Source organism: Vombatus ursinus, unplaced genomic scaffold (assembly GCF_900497805.2).
Source record: "Vombatus ursinus unplaced genomic scaffold, bare-nosed wombat genome assembly UNPS02014772.1, whole genome shotgun sequence".
NCBI lineage: Eukaryota > Metazoa > Chordata > Mammalia > Diprotodontia > Vombatidae > Vombatus > Vombatus ursinus.
The window spans coordinates 3,447,243-3,473,326 of record NW_020954550.1 but is presented as its reverse complement, the minus strand read 5'-3'; the positions used below and the strand labels follow the sequence as shown (position 1 = coordinate 3,473,326).

Sequence of the window (26,084 nt, the reverse complement as noted above, 5' to 3'; positions counted from 1 at the left end):
TCTCTCTCTCTCTCTCTCTCTCTCTCTCTCTCTCTCTCTCTCTCACTTTCTGTCTCTCTCTCTCTCTCTCTCTCTTTCTGTCTCTCTTTCTATCTCTCTGTCTCCCTCCTTCCCACCTCTGTGTGTGCGTGTCTATCTATCTATGACACGCAAGATAGATAGATAGATAGATAGATAGACACACAAGATAGATAGATAGATAGACATGTGCACACACACACCCAACCATCCCTATACATCTATATCTTTTCATGTCCTTCCACTAGGTAGAGAGGCAGGCTACTGCTTGTATGGAATTTGACTGATGAGGTCACTATGTGGTGTTTTTGCTTAACTGTTGTTCTTGCTTGTCAGGCACCTTTCTGGATGGGAGGAGGAATTTCCAGAAATAATAGTGATATAAAAATAAAAGGTATCAATAAAACTTATTTAAACAAATTTGTTGTATGCAGGACATTCATGGGCCAGGGATAGAGGAGGGATGCAGTAGATAGTGAGCAGTGAAATGGAGGCTTGAATGTTATAACATGTTGGGAGATAGTTAATAGGCTGATCGGGAGTAGAGTAGAAGATTCCTGTAGGGCAGCAGCAGGAGGTAAGGTTGAAAGGTGAATTGAGGCCAAAGTGTAGGGAGCCTTCAGTGATGGACTGAGGAATTAAATTTATCCTCTAGTCTTGATTTTTAAGCAAGGTTGTGATATGATGATATCAGTGATAGCATATTAGTCTGGATTTGGTAGAATGAAGAAGGCATATAAGGGACTATGGCAGTAATTATATGGTGTAGATTAAGCATAGTGGGAATGGAAATGAAGGATAAATATGAGATAAAAGAAGAATCAGTAGGACTTGATGATTTATTGGATATGAGGTTCATAATCTGGGGTCTATGAACTTCAAAAAATATTTTGATAATTATTATTTCATACAATTGATTTCCTTTTATTTATCTAAAAACATTATTTTGAGAAAGATTCCATACCTTCAGCAGGGCAATGCCAAAGGGATGACAAAAAAAGGTTAGAACCTCCTGGAGGAGTCAAAGGTGAACTTGGAAGTTTTGAGCTTGCGTTATTTCTGACACAAAGAGACCATTTTTAGCTATAATTGAACTACTTCTATAGGTAAAAGTCTCTGTATATTGTCGTGTTGCCAGGATACTGTGTCACATAGCAAACTTGATTCTTCCACCGTGATAATTTAACTTTGTCTCTGATTTTATATGAATTAAAAGGAAAAAAGGAAAGGAAAGCATTTTAAATAGTTTAAAAATGAATATTGATGTCTTTTTTTGGTATCACTTTTATTTCTCAATCTGTCCTTTACCTTTTCCATCTCTTAGAAGTTATCTTTTGAATGAATGATTGAAAACTTAAAAAAAGAAACATAAAAAAGACAGTCTAGCAAAACCAATGAACACATTTGCCAAGTTTAACAGCATATACAATATGTCATACCCATTATCCTTTACCTCTGTAGTTAAGGTGCATTGTTATATATTCTTTGGCGCCAAGTTTGGTCATTAAAATTTCACAGCTTTCTTTCTTTCTTTCTTGCTTGCTTGCTTTCTTCTTCCTTCCTTCCTTTCTTTCTTCCTTCCTTCTTTCCTTCCTTCCCTATTTCTCTTTCTTTTCTTTCTTTTTTCTTTTCTTTTTGCTTTTTGTTGTATTAAATTGTGATCATTGTATATTTTGTTTTCCTACTTCTTTTTTTTTTTTAAGTGAGCAATTTTGGGTTAAGTGACTTGCCCAGGGTCACACAGCTAGTAAGTGTCAAGTGTTTGGTCTGAGGTCGGATTTGAACTCAGGTCCTCCTGACTTCAGGGCCGGTGCTCTATCCACTGCGCCACCTAGCTGCCCAAGGCTTTTACATTTTAAAATAAAGTTTTATCGTATTTAAAAATGTACAAACCATTTGTAGCTAGGGTCTACTCAGAAACAGGCAGTAGATACATTTTACCCCTGTTCCAGATATTTAACTTCTTAGCCACTGTAATAAGAACAGTTGCTTTGTTCAATGGCAAAATTTTGCTGTTCTTCACATACATTACTTCTTTGTCCCCATGCTTGGAATATACTCCATTACTGCATCTTTCAGAATCACTGTCAGAGTTCGGCGCCTTAAGGCATTTCCTACTCGCCTAATTACTTGTACCTCACTTCTGAAATAATTTCATGTTTATTTATATATGTATTATATATGTTTTATATATTTATTTCCCATGGAAACTTTTACAGAATTTTAGAGCTGAAAGGGACCACAGCAATCATCTAATCTAACCCATACATGAAAGGAACCCTCCTATAACAGACCTGATGAGTGATTTTCCAGCTACTGTGTGCCAGTCACTTTGCAAACACAAAGGCAAAAATAGTCCCTGCCCTCTAGAAGCTTGTAATCAAATGGAGGAGACAATATGCAGCATTTAAACAAGATATATACATGATAAATTGGAGGTGATCAGAAAGAGAAGGGCATGAGCATTAAAGGGAAAAAGGAATCATGCACAGAACAAATCTAATCCCTCTTCCACATAACAGCTCTTCACATACTTGAAGACACAGTTATCGTTCTCCAGGCCAAATGTTCTTAGTTCCTTCCGTCACAATTTGATGTGATGTGGAGCCAATACCTTTCATTATCCTGGTTGCCCTCTTCTGGTTATCATTGTTTTTAAACTGTGGTGACCAGAACTAAACACTGCACTCCAGATATGGTCTCACCAGGGTACAGCACCGTGAGGCTATCACATCCCTAGTCCTTCTGGCCACAGCCTTTCCTTACTCCTCAGCCTGTGCCATGCGACTTAACCCATAATATGACTATCTTGTCTGTCTGTCTGTCTGTCTATCTATCTATCTGTCTATCTATCTAGCTGTCTGTCTGTCTGTCTGTCTGTCTGTCTATCCTTTTTTCAAGATGCTTGAGACCATTTCCCCCTTAGAGAAGCATCTCCTACTCAGCATAAGAAGAATTGATCAATTAATAACTTTTATCTTTCATATATTATAGTAAATCATTAATAGTTGGTGTTAACAGTTTACCATAAGGGATAGCCTTTGGCTGTGCATTTGGAGAGATTTTACTACTGTTACTTATACATTTCTGTATTTACTATTAACGGTTGGTATCTCTACTGAGTCTAGTTTGTCCCTTAGAAGTAATAGATACAAGTAAGAAATGCCATATCTAATCAGCCTAATAACCTAGTCACTTGTGTAGTAATAAGTCCAAGAATGTTTTGTGTGAGAGAATTGCTTGTGATTATGTCAACTTCGAAAAGTCAGTTGATACCCTCCAAAATACATATTTTTCTTCACTCTTTTTTTTCTTTTTTTAGGCAATTGGGGTTAAGTGACTTGCCCAGGGTCACACACCTAGTAAGTGTCAAATGTTTGGTCTGAGGCCAGATTTGAACTCAGGTCCTCCTGACATCAGGGCCAGTGATCTATCCACTGCGCCACCTGCCTGCCCCTACATATTTTTCTTAAATGCAGGTTTTGAACATGTTTATTCATTTAATTAAAACCTTATTACTTATATTTTCTCATCTGTGCCACCTCTTGTGATAACACTGACTATTGAAAAGTAATACTGCTTTTTATTTATCTTAAACTTATCTTTCAAGTTCAGTGGGTTTTTCCTTAGTAGTAGTATTCTAGATTTTAATGAAAAAGTCCACATTCACCTTGGCTATCCATATCTTTAGTAATTGTATAAACTTTGGTTATGATCAGCAACCCTCCCCATGTGCTCCGCCAGCTATCCCCCCCTTAGTTTTCATTCTTTCAGATTAGAGTGTCTTAATTTTTTAAGTTTGGCACATGTCTTTAGGGAACAATTTCTAGTGATTTCTACATCTCCTTGAATGTAATTGGTAACTCATTCTCTCTAGTGTGTATAATTTGATTTATTTTTCCTCTTACTGTATTTCCTTAGAGCTGACAGTTTTGAAACCTATCTACTTCCTTTTTTTCCCCTCTTAAGAATTCGTTATGAAATTTATCCTTATCAACCTGCCATTTCACTAAAATTTTTAAACTTGTGTTTTGAATGTAGCTTCTTCTCAAAAAGAACAGATATGATTTATGTAAGCCAAAGAATATCCCTAAGTTTTTGTGTTTGTGGGTCTTTTCATCAGTCTGGGGAAGAGGGTGCTAAGGAGGGCAATGAATTGACTAGTCCCTTATAATAAACTCCTGGTCCTTTGTTCCAGAAAGGAAACTATATGCTGATGTTGCTTTTGAATGACTTAAACCTAGGTGCTGCTGATTATATAAGACCTAATAATTTTAGAAGGAGTATAAATATCATTGATTAATAATTTAATTTTAAGAACAGAAGTGGTAACTTTAAAGACTGTCAGTTGGAAGTAATCAATAACATCTTTTCCTTTGCATTGTGAATTTTGATATATAATTTAGTGTTCTATAACTAACATCATCACAGTAAGCATAATTGCTAATGTTCTTTTCCTGTAGCATTTTCTTTCATATCCCAGTTTTCTTGTCCCAAAATACTTTATGATTTTTATTCCTTGAGCTATGTTTAATCTTCTAACATTAAAGGAAAACTGATAGAGACTTTTTATTTATCTTCAGAGAATCAAAAGATGTTTCATTGTTACCAAAGTGTGTTCTATAAATTTCATTTTTCTAAGTGCATGCTACCCTAGGCTCAGTTGGCTGTTCGTCATATGTCATTAGATGTCAAAATATACCAAAAGTGACCTAGTAAGAAATCAGTCGTTATAGCACAAAAATAATCAAAGGTTTTAGTCAATAACTCATGAAGTTTGATGTACTAGTATTGATAAACTAATTAAACAGATCTGCCTGTGTTCCTCCAGCCTAATGTGGCCCTGCTATGATTAGTTTTACAGCAAGGAGTGTAGTAACATTGAATGAAGGTAACTGATCAGAGAACGATGTAGTCACGAAGCAGTAAGTACTTCCATTTCTGGTCACAGAGTGGTTTCAGGGAAAGAAGGCTTTCTCCGAACACCTGCAGCCATTCAGTGCATCGGCCTCTTGTGGTCAATATTGATTGGTTCTTATAGCAAAACAAGAACAAATTTAGTGTTTTGCAACCTTCTGTGATTTAATACTGTTATGCTTTTTGCCATAACTGTAGCAAAAATCTTTCTCCAATAGTGAGTAATTATAGCAGTGACTTTTTGCACAGCTGTAGTTCTCAATCTTCTGGTGTAGTCATTATGAACCCCGAGTTATTCTGGAGTTTATAATTTAGCCATAAAAGTTGTCTCTGCAGCTGCTTTGTAAAGAGAGGTTTTGCTTATGAATGAATTCTATAAAGGTCTTAAAAAAAGAAAACTAACCTCTAAAACTCTTTCCCTACATTGGTCTCTAACCTTGCCTCCTTCTCCTTTCCCCAGAGGGGACAAAGGGGAAAACTCCAAAAAACTTTTTAAGGAAATGTAGAATGAGATTTGAGTTAACTAGTAAGGAGAAAAATATTTCAAATTATTTTTTAAAAATCATATTAAGACTTTTGGAGCCTGTGCCCCAGAACTAAATAATTTCTTGATGTAATGGGTAGTCTTTTGGGTTACTAAGATATCATTGTTCCAGTTAGGCTTAATTGAGATTTAAGTTGAATAGTTGTTTGGGGAGATATCATATAACATTTTGAATACACTGGTTGGATTTAATGACCTAAGTGATGGTGAAAATTTATCATTCAAATATTTCAGTATTTCAACAATATATGTTTTTGTTAGATTGGTTCTTCCTACTAAGTACTCCATAGCTTTAGTGGATGGTCTTCATGAGTTTCAGTAGCTAAAAAATTCATCACCCTTTGGCCAACTTGTTGGTGAACCTGTCTGCATTTGGACTGGCTACTACAAAGTCCAGTGCTCTGCCAGTGTGCTTTGATGACACTTGCCAGGTCTTGTCTGCTGTTTGGAAAGTTCCTGAGAAGTTGAAGTCATCTCCATACCATAGTGACATGCCTGTAACAGGACTTCAGTCAAGAATCACCTAAACATTCTCAGGCAGTCTGGAGCTTTAATAATGAAGCTTTAATAATTCAATAATTCAATAATAACTCTTTGAGGAATAAACTGCAGGTGTTTTGGAAGGTGTAGAGAATAGCATTTCAGGCCATAGGAGCCAAGATTAAAGAAGTAGAAATAAATGTAGCTTTTGAGATGATAAAACTAGTTGTGAGGAGACTGGCCTAGTAGAAAGGCTAATGGTTTTAGAAGTGTAAGATAGTGGACAGATGAAAGTGGAGGCAGAATGTGGGGCTTTTTAATTGCTATATTGGAGAGTTGAAGCCTGATGTGATAGAGAGTGGGGAACTGTGGCAGGTTTTTTGATAGAGAAGTGACATCATAAAAATGTATCTTATTTTTTTTAAGGAGGAATAAACTGGCAACAATGTGCAGTCAGTTTTATAAACAGATTTCCAGTACCCATGATCCTGGGAGCTGGGTCCATAAAGGTAGAAACAATGTAACCCTAGCCCTCAACAGATATACCCTCTACTGACGTATCTGGGTACACACCTAAGTACAAGGTCATTTGAGAATTTAAGAAGTAATAAGAAGTGGGAGCGGGGAATCAGGCAGAGCTAGTATTCTAGCTAAACTGGATTTTAGTGTTCAAAAAGGACAGTGTTGTAGGAAATAAGGGAGGAGAAAGGTGGATTGAGCCAGATGGTGGAGGATTTTAGATGCTGGACTGAAGAAATTGTTATTTTAGAGGCAGTGGGGCACTGAAGGGATTGGGAGTAGGGGAGTAACGTGGGGCAGCGGGGTGGCAAAGTGGATAGACCATCAGGCTTGCAGTCAGGAAAATCTGAGTTCAAATGCAGCCTCAGACATATCGTAGCTGTGTGACCCTAGGCAAGTCACTTAACTTCAGATTGCTTCAGTTTCTTCATTTGTAAAATGGGGATAATAATAGCACCTACCTCTTGGGGTTACTTTAAGGATCATATGAAATAATAATTGTAAAGTACTTAGCACAATGCCTGGCCCATAATAAGTACTATATAAATGTTAGCTGTTATTATTATTATACTGATAAATCAGGCCGTTTCTCCCCTGATTTATCAGGATGCCTGTTTTCCACATTTTATATATGTAAGGATGAAAAATAGGATCTACAGAGCAAAATATTCATGCTTTGTATGTAATTTTAAAAAAACCCATTTGTTGGTATTTTAATAGTCATATAATACCTATCTTGGAATGACTTTTTTGGGCTTTCTGGATAATTAACAAATTAAGAAATTTGTACTTTAAAAGTATTTTGAATTGTTATTCCTTTACCCAGTAAAGTAATATCTTCATGTTATAGATGAAGAAACTCAGATGGAGCAAGATTATGTGATTTACCCAAGGGAAATTTAGAGTAAATTTGAAACTAAAGGACATTCGTTTTCACAAACTTCTTTAACAAAGCTGTTTTGTCTGATTATATACCAATGGAATTGATAATTTAAATGAAATGGTGGAATATTTATAAAAGCATAAAATAAAACAATCAAATTAACAGAATAGAGAATTTAAATAACCTAATCTCAGAAAGTGAAGTTGAATAAATTATAAATGAACTAAACAATGAACAACAACAACACTCCAGCATGAGCTGGGTATACAAATGAATTTTAGCAAACATTCAGAAAACAATTAATTCCAGTATTACATAAACAGTTTGCAAAAATTCCTTAAATAATTCAAATGGGACCACAGTAACTAAACCAGAAACAGATTAAATTAAACAAAGAAAAATATAGACTGTTTTCCCTAGTGAATTTTAGTGCAGAAATTTAAATGAAATATTGGCAAAAAACCACAAGAAAATATCTGTTTTAAATTGTACGCTATGACCAACTCAGATTTATAAAGGAATGCAAGGTTGTTTCAGTATTGGGAAGACTATAAACCTAATAGATCATATGAATAACAAGAAACAATCAAATTCACAAGATTATAGCAATAGACACTGAAAAGTCTTGACAAAGTCCTCCATCTCTTTATGTTAAAAAATACTAGAAAACATAAGAAAAAATTTATCTTCCTTAACATGGTAAATAACATCTATCTAAAATCAGGAGTGAACCCTATATGTAATGTAGAAATGTTGAAGGCCTTTCCAGTAAGATAAGAGATAAAGCAAGGATGTTCATTATCATCATTTTTATTTTACAGAATGATAGAATTTTTGGCCATAGTGGTTAGACAAGAAAACAAATCGAGGAAATAAACCACAGACATAGGAAAAACATTATCGCTTTTTACTGCTTATTTTATGGTTTACATAAACCTAGAGCAGGGAGTCCATGAGATCAAAGCGATTTTTCATAATAACATTAAATTATTTTAATTTCTAATAGATGTAATTTGCATAAACAAAAGCAGGGCAGGGGGTAAGTTCTCAGTAATTTTTCAGAGTGTAATGTGGTCGAGCTACCCAGATAAACGTAATTGATACAAGTACAATTGATAGAATATTGATGGAACTACAACACACTTCTACAGATGTAAAGACCTAAGTGCTGACCTATTTGTCGCTTATGGAGAGGCCAGACTAATGTAATAAAATGACACTTCTTTCTAAATTAGGTTATTTAGTACTAATATCAATCATACTAGCAAGGGATTACTTGAGTGAGTTAGATAAAATAATAAAAAGTGGGAAGGAAAAAGGCCCACAGTATTGTATCTCAAATGGTATCATTTATGGTATCATAAAATAATCACCAAAACTATTTGGTATTGATTAAAAAGAATGGAACAGATTGGGTACATAAAATAAAGAAGCAAATGAACATAGTAACTTATAGTGTCCAATAAATTCCAAGACTGCAACTATTAGAATGGGACTTGCTATTTGACAAAAAATACTGGGAAACTTAGAAAGTAGTCTGGTAGAAATTAGGTTTAGTTCACCATCTCATAGCAGTTAGCACAATAATCTCCTAATGGATTAATGACCCAGATATTAAAGGTCACATGAGCAAATAAGGAAGAAAATGCCATTCACAACTATGGATAGGAGAAGAGGATCGTACAAGATAAAACAGTCAATTTTGATTATGTAAAATTGAAAAGTTTTTGCATAAAACAAGATCAACACAGTTAAAATTAGGGAGGAAAACAGTTAACTGGAAAAAAAATCTTTGCAACAAGTTTCTCTGATTAAATACTGATAAGCAAAATAGACAAAAATGTTAGCCATTCCCCAAGAGATAAATAAATGATCAGAGTATATGAACAGGCAGTTCCCAAAGGAAGAAATCTAAGTTCCCAATAGCTATATGGAAAAAATACTACAAATCACTAATAATTAGAGAGATGCAAATGAAAGCAATTCAGTTTTACCTCATTTCTGTCAAATTGGTGAAGATGATAAAGAAGAAAAGATAATTGTTAGAGGAGATGTGGGAAGATAGGGTTGCTGCTGCACTGCTGAGGGAGCTATGAACTGATTGAGCCCATTGTTGTGGGCAGTTTGGAATGATGCCCCAAGAGTCACTCAACTGTTCAGGCCATCTTGACCTAGAGATATCACTACTAGGCCTGTACACCCAAAAGAGCAAAGGAAGAGGGAAAAGACCCATAAGTACAATATGTATAGCAACTCTTATAGTGGTGAAGAACTGGAAATTAATGGACTACTCATCCATTAGAGAATGGCTGAACAAATACCAGTGTAGGAATGTAATGGAATATTGTCCTGCTCTAAGAAATTGTAAAGATGTTGGTTTCACAGAAACTTGGGAACACTTGAATGAACTAATGTAGAGTAAGGCAAGAAAAATCAGGAAGACAATTTATATGGTAAGTATTGTAAAGAAAAACAATATGTAATTTGGAACTCAAAATCTTGTAGAAATGAATGTTGAAAACTAAAAATAAATAAGAAAAATAAGAAAAAAAAATATAAAGACATTAAACTTTTGCACATTGTAATAACCAGCCATGACATCAGAGAACTGATGATGAAACATGCCACTAAAACCTGGCAAGGAAATGATAGATTCAAGATATAGAATATTACATACATGATATATACATTTTTGGACCTGGCAAATGTATGGGTTTGTTTTCCTTTACTCTGCTTATCTTTTTTTAAACAAAGATAGTATTTTTTTTGTTTTTCTTTGGGGGAGAGGAAAAACGAGAGCCACCAATAATGTTAACAAAAAAAGAAGAAAAGAGGATTATTGATGAGCTTTTAAAAATGCTATCTGTGAGCAAAAAGAACTTTAAAATTAAAAAAAAAACATATCATCAACCCCACAGACCAAAAAATATATAAAACTACATTATGCCTAAAAGCGCTGAAGTCAGTCCCCAGTAGCTATCATGGAGAAATTAATTAAAGCTCCACCCAGTTTTAAATAAGAAAAGTGTATCAGTGTACGTTGCAGCCCAGAGAGCTTCTCAGTAAAGAGCACCATGTGCTGTGGACCATCAGAAAAAAAAATGCCCAGAGATAACAGAAGGAGGTTCTCAAAAGGAAACACAGAGAAGGAAGACAGCTTTGAAAGTAACTTTTGGATTTATTATATACTTAAAAAAGCAAACTATATATAACAGACTTATAGTTTCACATTCAGTTCTCTTGCTCTGTTCTACGTTGCATTTGAAAATATTCTTTTTTTATATTGGTGAAGCTAATTAAAAATGTATAATCTCTAGATCAGAATATTAATGCTAAGTTTGTAAATTCATATTTTAGTGTTGCCTGGATTTTAATTTAGTAGTTATTTCATGCCTTTCCTTGACGTGCTTCTTTTAGATGTTATGGACAATTAACAATCCTGTACTTTAAAAGTGCTTTGAAATATTGTTTCCTTAACCCAGAGTAATATCCTCATTATATAGATGAGGAAAGTCAGGTGAAGGCAGATTATGTGATTTCTCTAAGGAAAGTTAAGACAGACTATAAGAGTGAAGGATCTTCAATTCTAGAAACATTTATTGAGCAGTTACTGTATACAGGATGTTTTTTAGGTAGTGAGTCCCTTGTCTTCCAATCTGGTATGATCAAACTTGGTTTTTATCTTTTCCTTCCCCTGCTTTCCCTTCCCCACCAGATCAAAAAGCTAGTCTATGTTTACCTGGTCCGATATGCTGAGGAACAACAGGATCTGGCTCTCTTGTCCATCAGCACCTTTCAACGCGCTCTGAAAGTAAGTAATAGCTTACATTATTCTAGAGTAACAAGGTGTTTGCACAGTTGAAGGAGATGAATGTCACAGCAGTGTCTTAAAAGACTTAAAACCTTGTCATGGTAACTGAAATATATTCCCAAGGGTAGTTTATGGTCCCTTAGAATCTTTTCTGTTTGGGAGCCTGCGTGTTTGTTCCCATAGTCCTTGTCTTCATGTCAGTTTAAAAAGATTTAATAATGACTTTACGGATGCTTAGTATTATGTTAGTTGGTGGAGGAGGAAGAAAACGATAGAATCTGTGCTTTCCTGGCTCTTACTTTTTTGTAGGATGTAACTGCTAACAGGCATCCAAGAAAGAAAAGCAAAACATTGTACCAAAAAGTCAAATTAAATTCTGGGAAACAAGACAAAACAAACTGCTAAGTTAAAAATTTAGAAACAAAGAAAAAACATAGAAATATCAAAAGTATATTATTAGAATGAGTAATCTCACAGTCTCACAAAAATCATTTAGTAAAATATTGAGAATTTTTAATTTTTTGTCCAGTCCTGTGATTTCATTGGTATGGGGCACTCCCATTGAGCCAGTCTCCTTCTGCAAATGCTGATCAACAACTGTTCTGCAGTTTGTGATCTTAGTTGCCTGTAGGTACTGAGAGTTAGGTTAGGTCCCTTGTCCTGAGTGACACAGAATGTGTACATACATGAAGTTATTTGGCCTTGGAAAGTAGTAGGTACTATTTTTAATCTTTGGTCTAAAGTTAGCACTTTTTATTTATAGCTTGAATAAAATTTTTAGTAAGAAGGTGATGAATGTACCAAAAGAAGTCTAAATATTAGGATATTTTTTTAAAGTTTTATTTTGATCTTAAAAGTAGCTAATATATATTGATAACATGAATTCCTCAGTTATACCAATGACTCATTTTGTCACAGAATGTTACTTAGCTGTATGGTTACTTCATTGAAAATCTAATGTTTTAAATGTTTTGTTTATTATCAGTGTTTGTATAAACTGTGATTATAATGCTCTAGATTTTTCTCCCCTTACTTGGAAGGACAAAATTCTGATTTTTAAAAATGCCTCTTTATGTTTTGTAATAGTCAAACATTAAATGACCATAAATGATGAAATAAAGTTAGTTTTGTAGCTTAAAAAGAAAGTACTGTATCAGAGGTACTACTTCAATCTAGGTCTTTTAAATTTTGAGGCTGTCTTGCTGTCCATCACTCTGCCTCTTGAATACTGAATGATAGTTATGTATATTTAAATAATTATTTTATTTTTAGTTAGCTACCACCTTTCTGCCATTAGTTTTCAGATTTTAACCAAAATTTCTTTTGTCCTAACATTATTTTACTGTTTCTTTTGGGTTAATGGACCTATTAGCTTGAAAGACTGCTCTAAAACTTCATCAATCAGATTTTGGTGAGCACCTTCCATATTTGAAACTGAAAGAAAATGCATTTGTAAGCCATCCTCTGTCAAACATTAACATTACATGCAGTTTTGAAATGTAAGTGATTTTTGATGGTAATAATAATTTTTGTATTCTTTTTAGGATCCTAATCAATTAATTCGTGCAAGTGCTTTGAGAGTCCTTTCCAGTATCAGAGTTCCAATTATTGTTCCTATCATGATGCTTGCTATTAAAGAAGCTTCTGCTGACTTATCACCATATGTTAGAAAGAATGCTGCCCATGCAATACAGAAATTGTACAGGTAAGAGTCCATAAGATACAGTCACACTGAAGAGAAGGTAATATGGCATAGTTGCTAGGAGGCTGGATTTGAAGTCAAGAAGACATGATTTCATATCATGCCATAGGTACTTATTAATTATGTGACCATGTCCCAGTTTCTTCATCTGTAAGGTAGGTATAATGAAACCACTTATCTCAAAGGATTATTCTGAGTATCAGTTGACAAAATGTATGTAAAGCGCTTTCAAGCTTTAAAGTGTTACATAAATGTCAGTTATTATTAATTTCCTACAGAATGATAAAGTGAACATTGAAAGCATGCTTAATTAGCATGTAATTAACATGTCATCTCTTTTAGTTAGATCATAGTTTTTCTTCAGACTATTCCTAAGTTCTGTCAATTCTGTTTATATTAGAGAGCCGTCTTATCATATGAACTCAGTTTCCTTAGGCATGGTAGTAATTATACCTTTTCATAACTTTAAATGTTCTTTGTCTTACTCTTTTTCGTAATTGTTTTAGTTTGGTATTTTTTCTTTCTGATGCAAGCTAGGTTTCCCAATTCCTGTCTCTTTCTTCAATTTTTGTCTTGGTATTGGAGACTGGCCCTTTTTTAATTCTGTGTTGATGAATTAACAACAAATTGTTTTTGAACTGTCATGTCACTGTATTAACTTATCATTAGTAATTGCAGTTGCCATTTATATAGTGCTTTATCTTATTTGAGTCTCACAACAGCCATATAAAGGAGGCAGGATAGATATTGTCCTGATTTTAATAGATGAGTAAAATGAGACTCACAAGTTGTAACTTGCCCTGTATCAAGATAACTGGCCACAGTCAGCAAAGCTAGGACTCCAGCCTGTACCTTCAGAATCCTCAGCCTGTACTTTCAGAATCCTGATCACAGGCTCTTTCTGCTGTCCTACAATTAACTCCTCAACAAGTAACTGTAAAAAAGAAATTAAATCTTATTTACTTTTATTACAAGGCAGATATAAATGAAGTATGTGTCTGTATGCTTCATATTTAATTTGTTATCAGAATTGTTTGTGAAAGTAGTTTTGTTGTCAGACAAGAGATAAAAGGTTGAAGTCTAAACTCATCATGAAAAGGACTCTCTAGGACAAGGATCCCTGGGACTCACCCCGCAGAAGAAATTGGTAAACACGTGAGATAATATAGAAAGGGACATTTTAGGGCTGAAGACAGCATGAAAGTATTTAGCCATTATGCACAGAAATGTCTCCACCTGACTTGAGCTAGATGAACACCAGAGATGATTATATCTAAAAAAAATCTAAAGGAACCAAGGATGTTGATTGCCATAGGGTTAGAGTTAAACAGGGTAAATAAGGGAAAGCAGCACTCCTCCTCCCCCTCCACCCCCAACTCCTTTAGTAAAACAGTGGTACATTGTATATAATTGGGTGTAGTGAAATAGGGTTCTTTGAGGAAACCATCATACATAAAATAGACATGTTAGTGCCCTGTGATTCCTTTATGACTTCCCTTATTACATGAAGATTTAGCTGCCTTTGTGGGAGCTCACCTTAGTAATTATGAGCTCTGTAGTTCTGACGTCTAGCAGGAGGTGACTTGTACATGTATTAGGTTGGCATTCGTGAAGTTTTGAGATAATAGACTTTTTAATTAGTACTGTTTGAAAGTCTGAATTCTTAGTCCAGTGGTTTGTTTAATTGTTTCTCTTTTCAGTGTTGTAGCATTGCCCAAATTTGGGCATTGCAGATTTTTTTTAGTGAAATAGACCCTAGAGAAGTAAACTTTTTAGTAGGCTTTATACCAATGATTTAAAGAAATTATTGGTGCTATCTTCAAGTTATTTTTCCAATATGTTTATTTTGGAACTAGGATTTTAAAAACTATATCTATAGAGGTAATCTTTGGCACATGTAAAGTAATAAGACCCATGTACCCATGTGCTTACTTCTTTCCATTTTATTTGATGTTGACTTTGTATGTGTTATTAGGGGCAGGGTAATTGTGCCCCATTTGATGATGTTCTACATCTTTGGCTAACCCTATCCATAAAGCCAAAAAGTTTTGATGTGAAAGGGGGGCTGAAAGAATAGAGGGAAGGTAACATACCTCTTGGCCCTTGAGAATAGGAATTGAGGCCATAAGTGGAATGATGGCAGGCTCTCTTTGACTTTGAGTTGGCTCTGTGTAGGTCGAGCTAGCTGTAGCAATGAGCAGTCATTAAGTCCTTCACAACTACAGGACGCTGAACATGAAAGTATTGATTTTTGTGTGGGAGCTTCAATGTGCACTATGATTTTCCTGAGTTTCTGCTCTACTTTACAAGGAGGAGTTGAGATGCACTTCTAGAGTTCAAATCTTTTATCTAAGGACGGCCAGACTGGATGCTTCCAGTTGTACCCGATATGGAAACTTTGTTGTGTTTCTTATACTAATTTGCTTGTTTGAAGGAGGAACGACATGAGGACAGTTAAATTGTATTACTCTTACAACTCTTGGATTGAGTATGCCTGTGGGGAAGGGCTTGAGCCATTGTTTTATTGCATTTGTTATTTCTATGCAGGTTGTAGCAGCATACTCTTTAATATCTGAACATATCCCCTGGAAGGGGAGGGAGTTCAGAATGGGGATGAAATTCTGTTCTTTTAAGGTTACCTATACTAATAGTATTAGTATTATTTGTAGTAGTAGTAGTAACAATAATAACAACTAGCATTTATATGACACATTAAGGTTTACAAAATACTTTACAAATATTTTATACTCACAGCTCTCCTAAGAGATTCCCATTTTACAGGTAAGGAAGCTGAGACAGATAATAAGTGACTTGCAGAGGGTCACTGCTAGGAAGTGTCTAAGGCAGGATTTGAACTCATATCTTACTGACTCCAAGTTAGTGGTCTACCCACTGAACCACCCAGTGAAATACAAATATTACAGGTTGAGAGCTCATCTCGATTGGGAAAATCTACATCAACCATATTTCTTTAACTAAATAGATGGGCCCAGTTACCCAGGGCAGGTAGAGTTCTGTAATAGAAGTTCATTTACTCTCTGAGAACCATAGAAAACTTAGCATTTCTCATCATTCCCCTTGAATTGGGGTGGAGCTTGAAACTGCCAAGGTGAGCTTGGGACTTTCCAGGGCCTGATGCTGTTTTGTGTGTCTATGATCAGTTTAGTGACTAGCAATGCCACTTAGTGGTTAAATGTGGTTTTTGTTAGGTAGTTTCCTGAAATAGAACTAGATTGTTATATTGAAGTCCTTCCAGATTGTAAACTTTTTGTGGACAAGGATTATGTCTTAATTACCTTTATAATTCTTCTAATGTAGAGTATAATATGTATATTTTACTTAACAAATATTTGAATTAATGAGACCCTTATTTGGGCAATATCACAACCAAGATGAAAAGTGACTCTAATTTTGGGAGTTGAAAATGTAATCAGTATATATTACTTGCATATTATTAAGGGCTTTTTAAATTTTTCTTTGATACAATTCAATAAACATTTATTAAACTAGCTACTATAGTAGGGTCTGTGGAAAATATGAAGATTAAACAAAACTCAGTTCCTGCCCTCATGGAATTTATAATCTAATTGGTAATTTCATGAATAAATATGAAAGTCTTAGCTAATTTACTTAATAGTATTGCTATTTTTTTTAGTAACTTTGAAGAGTAATATTAGTATGCCCTTGATTGAGGAAAATTTCATTGTCTTCTCTTAATCTATTTCTTTTGCTGCTTATTTTTGGCTTTTCTGATAGTTGTATTCATTTTGCTACTGAAATTTAGCAGCAGGAATCATGTCGTAACAATTTAGACCAGAATGAGAAAACAACTATTTAATAAATGCGATATTTTATTTCTTTTTATATTTAGCCTTGATCCAGAGCAAAAAGAAATGTTAATTGAAGTAATTGAAAAACTTCTGAAAGATAAAAGCACAGTAAGTAAGCTTTACTTAACAATAATACCTTTGTAGTATTAACAACAAATAATTATTCTCTGAGGTCTTAGAATTTTAATGCTAATCTTGAGTTCTATTTTTAAACCTAAAATATTCATAAAAAGATCAGTTTTATTCATATTTTATTTATGTTTATTTGTATGCTTTATGTTTTGACACAGAAAATATGCTAACAAGCACACCTTAATAAACCTCTCCTAAAATAGTTTCCCCAAAACAGTTAAGTCAAAAAACATCTAATTTTGTCATTTTATTTGAAAGGACAGGTTACTTTCGACTTTTAATAGCTAAGTTTTTTTTTTTTTTTGAAAAAAATTCAAATTGATAACTTCTGCTTTTTTACTAACAAGGACTAATTTCTAATAACTATTAATAACTAATAATTTCCCAGTATACCGATGACCCCATTTGAATATTCCCTTGTAACAGAAAGTTAGGTGCAGCTATTTGATAAACCATCATATTGAAGAGCTTGTGTAACATTCTATCTTTATAGCCCCTCATGTCTCTACCTAGAGAAGGGCAAGGTGTTCTATCGTATATTAGCTAGGACCAAGATTAGTCAGTACAACTACTCAAAGTTGAGATGCCCTTTGATGTGATTTTCATTTGTATTTTAGTTGCCACATGTGTTGTTCTCTTTGTTTGACTTACTTCCCTCAACATCATTTCATGCAGGTCTTTCTGAATTCTTCATATTTATCCTTTCTTGGGCAACATACTATTACATTGTATTTATATACCACTTTCCTTAGCCTTCCTTAGGTGTTGGATAGCCACTTTGTTTCCATTTCTTTGACAATACAAGAAAGGATGCTGTGTTCATACATGTGTCTGTGGGGCTTTTCTTTCTTTCCGAGATACGTAGTGGGTTTGCTTAGTCAAAGGGTAGAAACAATTTGGTGACTCTTTGCATGATTCCAAATTGTTTTCCAGACTCGTTGGAACAATTTAAAACTCTTACCTCAGTTTAGTAATGGCTTTTTCTATTGCCCCTCCAACTATTGATTGTCTTTCATCATTTTTGACAATTTGCTGGATCTGAAGTGCAACCACAGAATTGTTTTAGTTAGACTTTTTCTTATTAGTTAGCAAGAATTTATTAAATGCTTACCATGTTTTAGGCACTGTTCTTATTAGGAGGATACCAAAAAAGACAAAAAAAAAATTCTCTGTCCAAAAAGAACATACAATCTAATGGAAGATACAATGTGTAAATAACTAGGTACAAAGGAACTAAATCCATAGATGAATATAACCTGAAAGGGGAAGACATTACCAATTCGAGGAACTGGGAAAGGACTTCTGCAGAATGTGGGATTTGAGCTGAGTCTTGATGGAAGAAATTAAGAGCCCAAAGAGAAGGGGCAGAGCATTCCATGCATGGAGGATAGTGCAAAGATGGGAAATTATCAGTATTAGAGAAACTGCAAATAAGCTAGAATAGATGGCTTGTAGAATGCATGGAGACAGAGAGTTGTAAGACTAAAAATAGGAAGTAGCCATGTTGTAAGAACTTAAAATGCAAAGCTGAGAAGTTTATATTTGATCCTGGAGGTGATAGGGAGCCACTGAAGCTCATTGAGCAGGGTGGTGACATAGTTAGAACTAGTTTAGAAAAATGATCTTGGCAGCTGAGTGGAAGATAGATTGGAGTGGAAGGATATAAGTTATTGCAGTAGTCCAGGAGAGAGTTGATGAAGGCTTGATCTAGGATGGGGGCAGCTGTATTAGTAGAGAAAAGGGGGCATGAGGCATGTATAAGACATGTAGTAAAGGTAGAAATATTAAGATTTGACAATTAATTGGATGTATGGGTTGAATAAAAGTGAGAAGCTGAGGGTGACCCCGAGATTGTGAAGAGGATGATATTGCTCTTGACAGTAATAAACCCATTCAAAAATTGAAGAAAGCTTTGGGAAAGATAATGAGTTTTGTTTTTGTCATAGTGAGTTTGAGATGCTCATGGGACATCCATTTTGGGATGTCCGAGAGGCAGTAGGAGATATGTGACTCTAATTCAGTGGAGAGATTAGAGGTGGATATTTTAGTTTGGGAATCATCTATGTACAGATGGTTAATTGAAGCCATGAAAAGAGCGAGGGCTCCAGGATAGCCTCAAACCCTAGACAGGGTGTGACATGGATGAAAATCCATCAGTAGAGACAAAGAAGCAGCAGTTGGACATAAAGGAGAATCCAGAAAGAGTAGTGTTGTGAAAACTTAGAAAGGTAGGATCATTGAAAAGGACAAGGTGATAGTGTTAAATGCTGTAGAGAGGTTAGGAAAGATCAGAATTGAGAGAAAGCCATTCAGTTTGGCAATTTGGAGATCATTGGTAACTGGAAAGAACAGTTTGTCACAGGATATATATAGGTGAGAAGCCTGATTGCAGAGAGTATAGAAGACAGTGAGAGGAGAAGTGGCGGTACTAATGCTAGATGACTTTCTCAAGGAGTTTAGCCCTGAAGTAGAGGAGAGATTTAGGACCATAGCAATCAGAGATGGTAAAAACAAGTGAGGTTTTTTTTTTTTTTTAAGACTTTTAAGGACATGTTTGTAGACAGCAGGTAAGGAGTCAGTAGATAGGGAGAGATTGGAGATAAGACAGTGAGAATGATAGTAGGGACAGTTTAGGAAGAAGTACAAAGGGGATGGGATCAAGGGTGAATTAAAAAGAATGCCAAAGCTAGCAGAAGGGTCACTTCTTCATCTAAACCTGGAATGAAGAAGGAGATAGTGAAAGAAGAGCTCTGAGGAAGGGGGAACTCTTATTTAATATTTTTTTTCAGGGAAGTATGAGACATGCTCCTTGTCTAGGAGAATAAGGAGAGGCGGAGTTCCCTGGGAGAGTTGAGGGGAGATGAAAAGGTTTGGAAAGCCCCTAAGAAGAGTGGGCTTGCAGATCAATTAGAGAAGAGTAGAATATTTATCTTGCTGCAATGAGGGCCCAGTTGAGATCAAATAACATAAATATATATTGTACCCAGTCAGCATGTTTTCGTTATTTCCTCCCGTTCTGTTCAGCAGCGTACAAATAGGAGAAAAGGAAGTAGATCCTGGCACTAATTTTAGGATTGGAACTTGACAGGGCAAGAGATTGAAGTGTGGAGGATAATATACAATCAAGATGATTTATGAAGGGCTAAAGATTGGGAAAGTATAGACAGTACAGGAGTACAGGGAAAAGAGAAGGGAGATAAGTCCTAGCAGCAGCTGTTATTTTCATCAGTAAATATCCTTCATTACCAAGCAAGGTTAGGAGAGAGAAAGGTGGGGAGGAACTGGTACCTGCATTGCTGGGATTAAAGCAGCAGAAAGATGACCCCAGACCTTCAGTATCTATCTCCCTTCCTACCCACACCCGTTTTCTTTTTAAAACAATGAAATCAATTTTTAAATGATCCCCAGCCTTGCTACTCAGCGGAAGCAAGGGAAGTGCTCGTAGAGCGTCCTTAACCCTATAGCTGTGGGTGGAGCCAACATATCATGGAGGGGACAAAGAATGGAAATACATAGGAATAAATAAACTTTTTTGTAATAATGGTATATAATTTCCATCTAAAAATAAGAGCTATCTTTATCTGTAATGAAGAGATACTAGAGGTCTTTCCATTAAGATCAAAGGTAAGCTGGAGTATCTATAGTTGCCATTATCATTTGAATTCTAGCTATACAATATGTAATGTGCCAGTCTGACCGTGTCTCTCCTGCTGCTAATTAAACTTCAGTGGCTCTCTTATTGCCTCCAGAATCAAATAGAGAATTTTCTGTTTGGCTTCTAAAGCCCTTTACTGCTTTCCCTTTCTTGCCTTTCCAGTCTTTTGTTTAACTTTCTTCCACATACTCTACCATCCAGTCACACTGGTTGCTCACACATGATGCTCCATGCCTTTTCACTTTCTGTTCCTCATGCTTGTAATGCTTTCACTTTTATCTCTTGGCTTCCCTGGCTTCCTTGAAGACATGGTTCAAATCCTGTCTTCTGCAGGAGGCCTCCTCCGTCACAGTGTGAGCTCCATGAGGCCAGAGACTATGGTCTTTTTGCCTTTCTTTATATCCCCAGTGCTTAGCATAGTGCCTAACACACAGTAAGCCTTAATAAATACTTGTTGTCTGATTGACTTCAGTAGTATGGTAGTAATAAGTGGTAGTAAGTTTGTCAAGGCTCGGGTGGCCTCAGCAACACTGAGCTTTTATGCCTGTAGTGACTGGGAGGTTGTGTCAATAGTTTGAGCCTTCTCTCCTGAACTAATTAAGTGTCCAAGACAGTTTTGTTGCCTTTTAAAGGAAAATAATAGCCTACTTGGCAGGTATTTTCCAGTCTCTTTAAGCCAGATGTGGTGGATCTCTGCATGTGTAACAGGATGTATTACAGTGGGTCATTGCCAGGTTAATAGATGTTGCCACTACAACAGATGGATTAGTGAATTCTTTAGGAAACAAAATCTTTTGTAAAAATGTTGACTTTTTAACAATTTTTAAAAAAAGAACCCACCAATAATTTGGTTGTATGTATCATGTGAAAGTGTTGGCATGAGTCAAATTTTTATTTTACAAGCTTTTATTAAACACTTCCCATGGACAGTGTTTAATAGTAGTGTTCTTGTTAAACTGTGTATTCATGGCTACAAAGGACAAAAATAACTTCTTGCCTAAGTTCTGTTTGTTTGTACATATTTATAGGTAAACAAGACTAACTGTAGGTACAGTTACTAAGTAGGGTGAAAGTTTCTTTTTTCTGTGCTATTTTTATATTTCATCATGGGCTTATTATAGGCTTTTTCTGTAACTGTCATGTTTGTTTTGTTTTTCTTTCATTAAACTATCTTTTAGGTTCCTTATATAAATATCGAACTTGGTCATAATGAGTGGTTTTTTTTTTACTGTATTACTGTACAGTAGTTTGTTTTGCCAGTATTTAAAATTTTTTTTTGCATTGATAAAATTTTTTGATGTTGGTTTATTATTTGCTTTCTTTGCTTTAACTTTCCTTGGTTTGGCCCAAGCCTTTTTGTCCCACAGAAGTTTGGTAGTGCTTTGTTTCATTTTTTTTTGGGCAGGGTAGGCATGGGATGGGGAGGAGGAGGCTTTATGAATTATGGCATCTATCAGTATTTTAAATGTTCCGTAGAGTTCACCTGTAAATGAATCTGGTTCAGGAGTTTTTCCCCTTGTGAAATAATTTATGTTTTGCTCAGTTTCTCTTTCTGAGGTTAGGCTATTAGAATTTTCTCTTTAATGTTTATAAAAAATAGATTATAGTCATCCTTTGACATTTGTGGATTTCACATTTGTAGTTTTGTTTATTTGGGGGTTGGCAATTCATAATTGAATGGGAATTTTTGGAGATTTGAGGCATACTGCAGAAAATTGCAGATGATGTGTATATGTAAAGAAAACTAGAAAAACTTTAATAAGTCATAAATGTTGTATGTTATTAATCTGTTTTATAATTTATTACCATAAGTATACATACATAAATTAATCATAAACAGATTTTATAAAAAGTTTTAGTGTGAAGAACTATGGGCTATGCACTCTCTTTGGGAAAGCCTCTTCTTTGTCTCTCTACCATCCAGACTTACTTATGTGATTTTCTCCTGCAGTGATGGTTTTATCTTGCCCTTTTCCTAGGAGAAGGAAATTGGTGAAGCAGTTGCTGCAAGTTACACCTGCAGCTGCAAAGGCTTTGCATAGTGTGCAAGATACTAGTTTCTCTTTCATAGGAACTGCAACTTTTTTTATGTGTGTGGTGGGTTGTTTTACTTGTTTAGTATGATAGGTAAATATGATGCAGAATTATTAAAAATAAAGGTTTGGGCCTAGAGTTATTTATGATTTTTCATATTTGGGAATGTTGTGGGACAACTGCATTTTACTTTTACCTGAGTTTTCGTTTTATCATTGACATAATTATGTCTTCAGGTTTCCAATTGTTGTTATTGTTCAGTTATTTCAGATTCTCCATGACCCCATTTGGAATTTTCTTGGCAAGGATACTGGAGTGGTTTGCCATTTCCTTCTCCAGCTCATTTTACAGATGAGGAAACTGAGGCAAACAGAGTTAAGTGACTTACTCAGGGTCATACAGCTAGTGTCTGAGGCCAGATTTAAATTCACAAAGATGAGTCTTCCTGATTGTAGGCCTGGGACCCTATCCACTGTACCTAGCTGCCCATAGGTATCTTTCTTTCTTTTTTCTTTTTAAGTTTTATTTATTTTATTCTGAACTTAAGAAATAAAACAAGCATTTCCATAATATAGTAGAATAGAAAAAAAGATGATCGTATACAAAACTGCAAATCTATTATGTGCAACTTGCTATTCCTTTTAAATATATAATAAAGTTATCATATAACTTTTTTCCTTTTTTTCCTCTCCCCACTCAAGATGGCTAGCAGTTGACACAAATATATATGCATGTGTTAAACCATTCTATACATACTTCTGTCTATCAGTTCTTTCTCTAGATATAGAGAGCATCTTCCTTCATTTGTCCTTTGTAGTTAATTTGAGTATTTATAATAGTCAAAATGACTTATTTACTCAAAGTTGTTCTTAAAACAATATGGTTGTTACTCTATATAACGTTTTCTTGGTTCTGCTCTTTTTGCTCTTCATTATTTCATGCAAGTCTAGCCATGTTTTTCTAAGATCATTGAGCTCATCATTTCTTATAGAACAGTAGTATATTCCATTATGATCCTATACCATTACTTGTTCAGGTATTCCCCAATTGACGGGCTTCCCTGAAATTTCTAGTACTTTGCCACCATAGAGAGAACTGCTATAAATATTTTAGAACATGTAGGTTCTTTTCTTTTTTCCCTAATCATCTTAGGAAACACACCTAATAGTGTAACGTCTGTCAAAACAAATGCAAGAATTATATTAACAAAATTACAAAAAACTTTTTATACAAATAAAATCAGATTTAAGTAATTGGAGAAATGTTAATTGCTCATGGATAGGTAGGGCCAATATTATAAAAATGACAATTTTATCTAAACTAATTTATATGTTCAATGCCATCACAATTAAATTACCAAAAAATTGTTTCACTGAATTAGAAAAAACAATAACAAAATTTATTTGGAAGAATAAAAAATCAAAAATACGAAAGGAACTAATGAAAAAAGTATAAGGGAAGGAATCCTAACTATATTGTAAGGCTGTAATTATCAAAACTATCTGGTACTGGCTAAGAAATAGAAAGGTAGATCAGTGGAACAGTAGATGTACAATTTACAGCAGCAAATAAATATAGTAACCTTGTATTTGACAAGTGTAAAGACTTAAGTTTTGGGGGTAAAAATTCATTATTTGGTAAAAATTGTTGGGAAAACTGGAAAGCAGTCTGGCATAAATTGGGCATAGATCAATATCTTATACCATTTACCAAGATAAAATTAAGATGGATACATGACCTAGATATAATGAGAGATATTATAAGAAAATTTGAAAAACATGGAATATATTACCTGTCAGACTTGTGACTGGGCAAACAATTTATGAATAAGCAAGAGATAGAAAGCAGTGTGAGGTGTAAAATGGATAATTTCAGTTACATTAAATTAAAAGATTTTTGTACAAATAAAATAAATGTAGCCAAGATCAGAAGGAAAGCAAAAAGTTGGAGAAATATTTTTATAGACAGATTCTTTAGTAAAGGTCTCATCTCAAATCTATAAAAAACTTTGTCAAATCTATAAAAATATGAGTCATAGGTTTCTGTTTACTTTCTTTCTGCTACATTCCTCATAACTTCCTTGCTTCCTTCTCCTTTATAGTCTTGTCAGTTTGTTTCTTTTTTTTTTCTTTTTATTTTATATCGCATTAACTTCCAGACATGTCTTCCCTGTTACTCAGAAAATCCTCCTCATAAAAAAGACTGGTTTAACCAGTCAACTCATTTACTGAGTCTAACAACAAATGCAGTATTCACCATCTGTGGGCCCCCACTTCTGCAACGAAGGGAAGGAAGATTTTCTTAACTCTTTCAGTTCTATGTTGTCTTTCCATAGCATGTTAAAATGCAAGGTCTTGTGTGATGATGAAAAATAAGGATATTTTAAAAGTATCCTTTATTAGCCCCCATAGATCTATCAAATCTATTTAAAGAAATGTTCTGTTCAAATATATAATTTATATTTATTTGGTTGGTCAGACTGAAAAAGGAAACATCAAAGCCTTCTACAGTTGCTACTTTACTGTCTAGGTCTTTTGACATTTCAGTTAGCTTTCCTTTGAGTGTTTAGTTGTCTTGCCATTTGGTGTTCCTATGCTTTATTTTTTCGTTATCTGTAGTGCTTTATAGTGTACTGTACTTATTTGTTTTTGAGACAATGTCTAGTTTCATTGTTGCCTTACCTAAAATAATGATTACAACAGTCCCTGGTGGCCTTTTTCATTGGTTATTACCTTATTTTTTTTCTGTGACCTACCTTGCATTTCATCATGCTATGGAAAGACAACATAGAACTGAAAGAGTTAAGAAAATCTGCTTCCTTCCCTTCGTTGCAGAAGGTCTGGAAGTAAATGCGATATAAAATAAAAAGGCATTAATAAAAAAAATTTAAGCTAAGCACTCTCCCCCAATTACAGTGAAAATAGTGCTGGGCCTGAAGTCCAAAAGACTCATCTTTCTGAGTTAAAATCTTGCCTCAGACACTTACTAGCTGTGTGACTCTGGACAAGTCACTAAATCCTGTTGACCTCAGGTCCTCATTTGAAAAATGAGCCAGAGAAAGAAATAGCAAACCACTCCAATATCTTTGCCAAGAAAATCCTAACTGAGGCTCACGAAGAGCTGGACATGACTGAACAGCAACTTCATTTCTGGTTCTTTGTTAGCACAAAAAATAATTTGAGCAAAGCAGTTTGAGAAAGACTGATCAAATGGAAGCAGACTCAAGAAGTAGCAATGTTATATAAGCCAAAATAAAGAGAGTATCCCGGAAACAAGGGATTGGTTGATGGTATAAATAGCTATAGAAAGGCCAGGTACAATGTGGACCAATAAAAACTGTTGAATTTCGCGTTTAAGAGATTGTTAGTTTCCCTTGGAAAGAACAAATTCAGTTGAGTAGTAGGAATAGAAGCCAAATTTCAAGGGATTGAGAAAGGAGTAGGAGGCAAGGAAATGTAGTCAGCAAGTATAGATCAACATTTCTAAAAGTTCATCCATGAAAGCGTGATGGGAAAAAGAGGACTATAGCTAGAGAGGGTATTAGGGCAAAAATGAAAGG

At 34.8% G+C, this 26,084-nt stretch overlaps 1 protein-coding gene across 1 annotated transcript in view; it reads left to right on the top strand.

The window, feature by feature from the left end:
- AP3B1 (adaptor related protein complex 3 subunit beta 1) overlaps nt 1-26,084 on the top strand; it is a 338,444-nt gene that overhangs the window by 85,295 nt on the left and 227,065 nt on the right. Inside the window, exons 4-6 of the mRNA XM_027863441.1 lie at nt 11,077-11,172; nt 12,717-12,877; nt 16,746-16,812. Coding sequence (XP_027719242.1) covers nt 11,077-11,172; nt 12,717-12,877; nt 16,746-16,812 — 324 coding nt within the window. The remainder of the gene's footprint in view (nt 1-11,076; nt 11,173-12,716; nt 12,878-16,745; nt 16,813-26,084) is intronic.